Source organism: Marmota monax, unplaced genomic scaffold (genome assembly GCF_021218885.2).
Source record: "Marmota monax isolate L192 unplaced genomic scaffold, Marmota_monax_Labrador192_F-V1.1 WCK01_AAM20220418_F8-fsc00075, whole genome shotgun sequence".
Classification (NCBI taxonomy): domain Eukaryota; kingdom Metazoa; phylum Chordata; class Mammalia; order Rodentia; family Sciuridae; genus Marmota; species Marmota monax.
Genome location: NW_026694772.1, coordinates 9,546,320 through 9,552,072, shown reverse-complemented (window position 1 = coordinate 9,552,072; position 5,753 = coordinate 9,546,320). Strand labels below are relative to the sequence as shown.

At 40.2% G+C, this 5,753-nt stretch overlaps 1 protein-coding gene across 1 annotated transcript; it reads left to right on the top strand.

The window, feature by feature from the left end:
* The first annotated feature begins 2,770 nt into the window (after positions 1-2,770).
* On the top strand, positions 2,771-4,219 carry LOC124079658 (E3 ubiquitin-protein ligase RNF168-like). Its single transcript, XM_046425333.1, has one exon. The coding sequence runs from the start codon at positions 2,771-2,773 to the stop codon at positions 4,217-4,219; it is 1,449 nt and encodes a 482-aa protein (XP_046281289.1).
* The last annotated feature ends 1,534 nt before the right edge of the window (positions 4,220-5,753 follow it).

Here is a 5,753-nt window from a genome sequence, read left to right as displayed (position 1 = left end):
CATAAATTCAAAAATTCTAATCTAAAACATTTCAAAACACAAAAAAAACCCACATTAGTTTCACAATAAGTCATAAAAAGCGTACTTATGAGAGAGGGCTACACTTTAGCCATATACATTTTATCAGCTACCTTAAAACATCCCAGCGGCAACTCCATTTATCGCCATCTTTCCTAGCTGGCGACCTATGCTGGGTTCACAAATCCGACTATTGCATTAACTTAAGAAAACGGCAAAAAAAAAAAAAAAAAACACAAACACAAAGAAGTGCCTTTTCAAAATCTGGGACAGCTCTCCGACCTTAGGGGCCCGTATAAAAAGAGGGAAAGCCACTGGAATTCTTTATTCTTATATAGGGAACACACAAGGGCAGGTTCCATGGTACATTCTATCCCAAAAAGGTTAAAGGGGGAGGATTACAAAGGGACAGGTGAGTGTAACTCAAACGCATCAAGGAACGCCTACTCCTGGAGCCATGCCTCATTATCCAAGCAGAGATAAATTTGCAGGGTGCAATAATTGTTCTCTTGCTTAAGGGCATGTATTTCCAGAGCAGCTCCAGACAGTTTTGTTTAGTTTTGTGTGTGTGTGTGTGTGTTTTTGTTTTTTTGGTACTGGGGATTGAACCACAGGTGCTTTGCCACTGAGCTACATCCCAGTCCTTTTTTTTTTTTTTTTTTTTTTTTTTTGGTGTGTGTGTGTGTGTGAGAGAGAGAGAGAGTGTGTGTGTGTTGCTGAGGATTGAACCCAGAGCCTTGTGCATGGAAGGTAAGCACTCTACCAACTGAGCTATATCCCCAGCCCCCATCCTAGTCCTTTTTATTATTTTGAGAGTAGGTTTTGCTAAGTTGCTGAGGATCTTTTAAGATGCTGAGGTTGGCCTCAAACTTGTGATCCTCCTGCTTTCAACCCCCCAACTTGCTGGGATTATAGGAGTGCACCACTATTCCAGACTTGATTTACTTTGAGCTAGTCTCACTAAAATTGCCCAGGCTGGGTTGGAACTTGTCATCCTCCTGCCTCAGCCTTATGAGTAACTGGGATTAAAGATATGTGCCACCAGGTCAGCTGAAGCAGGTTTTCTTATGGCCCTATTTTCAATCTTTTGTAAACTGATATGCATTATAAAATACCCGTGAAGTATTAAAGGCATGCAGTATTTCCTAATGTTACCTGACAATAAAGCTTTTGTAAAAGAATATCTGTCTAACACCAGTGAGGAATTCACTGAAGAAAAACCAACAAAGCTTGAAATGACTTGGCCCTTCACTGTGTAACCCAAGATACTACCACTTTTTCAAAGTTTTTTTTCCACCAGCAATTTCTCAGTTATCCAATCAATGCCATTTTCCCCTACCCACCTTTGTCAATTTCAGCGATACCATTGATCATTCCCTCCATGAAAAGCAGAGCAATGATGTGGTTAAGAACTGAAAATCTTTGGCTGCTTCTAGTCCCCTCCAGCTGCCATTGAAGGTATCCAACCAGTCTACTAGAGAGCATCACCCATTGAATACACCCCAGCTGAGGAGCCAGATGGTCCAGTCCCAGATGAGCTCCCAGCTGAACACAGTTGACTACCAAGGACTACCATATAAAGCAGAATAATCTCCTAGGTAAGCCCAGCCATCCCACAAAATCAAATATGGCTTTTGAGTTTACTGGCTTGCAGTACTGGGCATTGAATCCTGGGGCAAAAACACCACTATCTACATCCTCAGTACTTTTTATAATTATTTATTTGTTGTGGGGGGTACTGGGAATTGACCCCAGGGACATTTTGCCACTGAGTGATATCCCCAGCCCTTTTTAATTTTTTTCAGGGCCTTGTGCATGCTAGGCAAGTGCTCTGCCACTGAGCTAGATCCCCAACCTCCCCCTTTTTTTTTAAAGAGAGAGAGAGAGAGAGAGAGAATTTTAATATTTATTTTTTTAGTTTTCAGCGGACACAACATCTTTGTTTGTATGTGGTGCTGAGGATTGAACCCGGGCTGCACGCATGCCAGGCGAGCGCAATATCGCTTGAGCCACATCCCCAGCCCCCCAACCTCCCTTTTTAACTTTTTATTTTGAGACAGGTTCTCACCAAGTTGCTGAAAGACCTTGAACTTGCAATTCTCCTGTCACCGCCTCCTAAGATGCTGGAAAAACGTGTGTGCCATAGCATGCAAATATCTTTAGATACATAAACAACATACCAGCTGTGGTGGCAAGCATCTATAATTCAAGCCCAGCTTTGGCAACTTGGCAAAACCCTATCTAAAAAATAAAAAGGGCTCAAGGGCTGGGGATGTAGCCCAATGGTACCCCTGTGTCGAATCCCCAATGCTGCAAAGTAAACAACAGCAGCAACCTACTATCCTCAAAGACCATACATTGAAGAAATATGTTGGCCCAAATTAATTATTATTTGGTAATAAATGCCTAAAGAGAAATTGTGATTTCCGCACACCAATACAGAACAATTTCCAACCCTCAACAGGTGGAACCATGCTAGACACTATGCGGTACACTCACTGGTTTGTAAGTTCTCAAATGTGGCTGACAGAAAGGAAGCCGGCATGCTGAGGATTGACAGACTGGGGTGGGGATCGGTGGGATGGGGCACTACAAAACTCCAGCACACCCCACAATAGGTGTCAAACGGAAGTTCCGGCTTCTCAGCGGAAACAGCATTTTTTCTGAGCCGCGGCCTAGTGGCAAAGCAGTTATTTGACGAGAGCTTCTTCGTCTTCGGCTACTGATAAGTAGACCTTGTCAACAGATTGAAATGGCGCTATCCAAACACGCCATTCCTTCATTGTCCGAATACCAGTGCCAGATATGTCTGGAAATTCTAATAGAACCTGTGACTCTGCCTTGTAACCACACGCTGTGTAAGCCGTGCTTCCTGACGACCATGGAAAAGGCGAATTTATGCTGTCCTTTCTGTCGCCTCTGGGTATCTTCATGGACTCGGTACCATACTCGAAGAAATTCTCTTGTCAATATGGAACTGTGGGAGATGATTCAAAAACACTACCCAAAGGAATGCCAGCTCAGAATTTCTGGGCAAGAATCAGAGAAAGAAGTTGAAGACTACCAACCAGTTCGCGTGTTAAGTACTCCCGGGGAACTGAGAAAAGAATATGAAGAGGAAATGAGCAAGATGGAGGCAGAGCGCCGGGCCCGGGAAGAAGAGCAATGCAAAGCTAGTGAAGAATACATACAGAAATTGTTGGCAGAGGAGGAGGAGCTAGAGAAAAAGACAAGACGGAGGCAGAGTGACCTGGACTTGAAAAAGGAGGAACAGGCAAGAAACCTAAGCGCCAACAGTTCCTCTGACGGAAGTATCTTGGCTTCTCCTCTGAATTCTGCAGAATCTGAACCAGTTGCAACAAAGTCACAAAAGAAAAGAAAGAACAAACAAAGACATATTGAAGACAGGTATTTGTCACCTCTGCATCAATTTGAGCCAGCATCACAGTCTGAGGTTGTACGAGAAGTCAGAAAAATCTACGTATCCGAAAACATGGACAGTGATGGTAAAAGCCCAATGCAGCAAGAAATTGAAGAAAACATGCCAACAGTTTCTTCACGAATAGGCCTTGAAATTAAAAAACAAGGTGCAAAGTCTTCCATGGAGACACCTGTGCCACGGTTGTATGTCTCTGGTATGGAAAAACACCTTGAAGGTAAAGCCCAAACCAGCCCAAGCTGTTGTCATAAAGAGTTGTTTGTCGTGCTTGAAAGACTTAAACCTGGAGCTCACCACTCTATACAAGCTGCAGTCAAGCCTTATGGCAAAGCTCAGAGTAAGAGCACTACACCGAAAACTGGAAACAACACCTTTGAGAAACAAAAAGGGTCTCACCTACTGATCAGCAAAAGTATTGCCAAAAGAAAAAATGAGGAATCTTCATCTGAAGCAGTCAACAATCCACGCTGTTCTGCAAAAAGAGAACTGTTCCAGAAATCTCCCTCGGATGAAGAGGAATCAGAAGTAAGCTTCACCCAAAAAATGATGACTTTGGAGCACCAACTTTTTGAGAGACATAAACAAGAAGAAGAGGATAGGTTGTTGGCGATACAACTTCAGAAGTCTGTGGATAAACAAGAAATGTATCCAAATCGGCAAAAAGGATCCCCAGATGGGTATCCTTTGCGAGCTGCATCCTCATCTCCATCCAACTTGGTAAGAGAAGGGAAGTACAAAAAAAAAGTCCAGAAGATAAACTGACATAAGGTATTCAACAGATTAAAATGAGCACCCTTCTTTTAAGATCCAGGTGAATCGGATCAAAAAGATAGGGACAATGACAAATTCTACTAGAGGTAATTATAATCTATCTAAAAGTGCTCATTTCTTACAGAAAAAATGTTTCTCAAAAGTGTGAGAAATATACAAAGTAATACATGGGTAAAGGGAGTATTTTCTGATGTACTGAAGCTGTATTATGAAGCTGTCTGTTCTGTCAGAATCCTTAAAAATTTATGGTTTAAAGCTTTATGAAATTGTCATCTGTTCTGTAAGCAAACGCAGTCTTTAAAGGACCATGCGATTACAGAGAATGTACAAATATGTTTCTGTAAAAGGGAGTAATAAGGATCCATATCATTTCTGTTATTAATAGCTGTTTTAGGTGTAACTTAGTGGCAAGGTGCTTGTCCAGTATATGTGAGGTCCTAGGTTCAATCCAGGGCAAAAACATAGCAACAGAGTAAATGCCAGAGCTATGTTGCTGTCTTTTAAAACAGCCACTCTGGGGCCGGAGAGATGGCTCAGTTGGCCCTGGGTTCAAGCCCCAGCAAAACACACACACACACACACACACACACACACAGCTATTCTATAGTATTGCTAACAGCTGTGATTAACTAAGTTTGATTCTTATGGATATAAAAATATCTTTCACTTTTGTTCTCTATTCCCAATTCATTCACTAATTGTTACTTGTTAAAAAATTTTTTTTTAAGAGTTTGTGAGTGTAATAGTGCTGGAGCACTTCTTGTGAGGTGCCCTGGGTTTCTTCCCCCAGCACAACCATCAATACGAACAAACAAAAAATAACACAATAGAAAAATGAAAATTTACTGTGAGAGCATTATATCACAGTATTTTTTATGTTGTGAAACTTGAAACACAACTATGTATTTATTTCCTTATAGTATCATTTATGTTGATATTGAACTTTTGTTTATAGACAGAAATAGAAAGCAAGATACTTGCATTTTGCCCTGTCTTATCCTGAAAATTAAATCAGAAGACAGTGTTTTTGTTTTGTGAAGTTTAACTTGGAGACTTTTTGATCTTTTGTTTAATTAATTTTAATTTATAGCAAACAGCTTTAACAGCATTTCTGCTGTTGTCCAAGCATACATCCTTTTGATGTAAAAATATGATAAAATGTCCTCAAAGTAGATCTAGCTTACATTTGTGTTTTTATGTTATTAAAGTTTTTTCTTTGACTTGGGTAAATGAAATTGTTAATTTTTGTATACTTGACAGATCTACATTTTTTGGTGCATAATTATATGTACTGTAGGTTTTATTATATGAGTTATATTTGATAGACTGGGTGAATATGTGAAGAACTCTGTATTAATTTAAATTTTAGTTTTGCTTTTTCTCAGAAAAAAATGCATTGCATTGATTGTGGTGATGTGATATAATCAGAAAGTAGGCAAGTTTGTCTAAAACAAACTAAAGTCTGCTCATCAATTTTTTTCTAAGAGCTATTTTACTATATGTTTTAGAATAGACATTGTTGGAA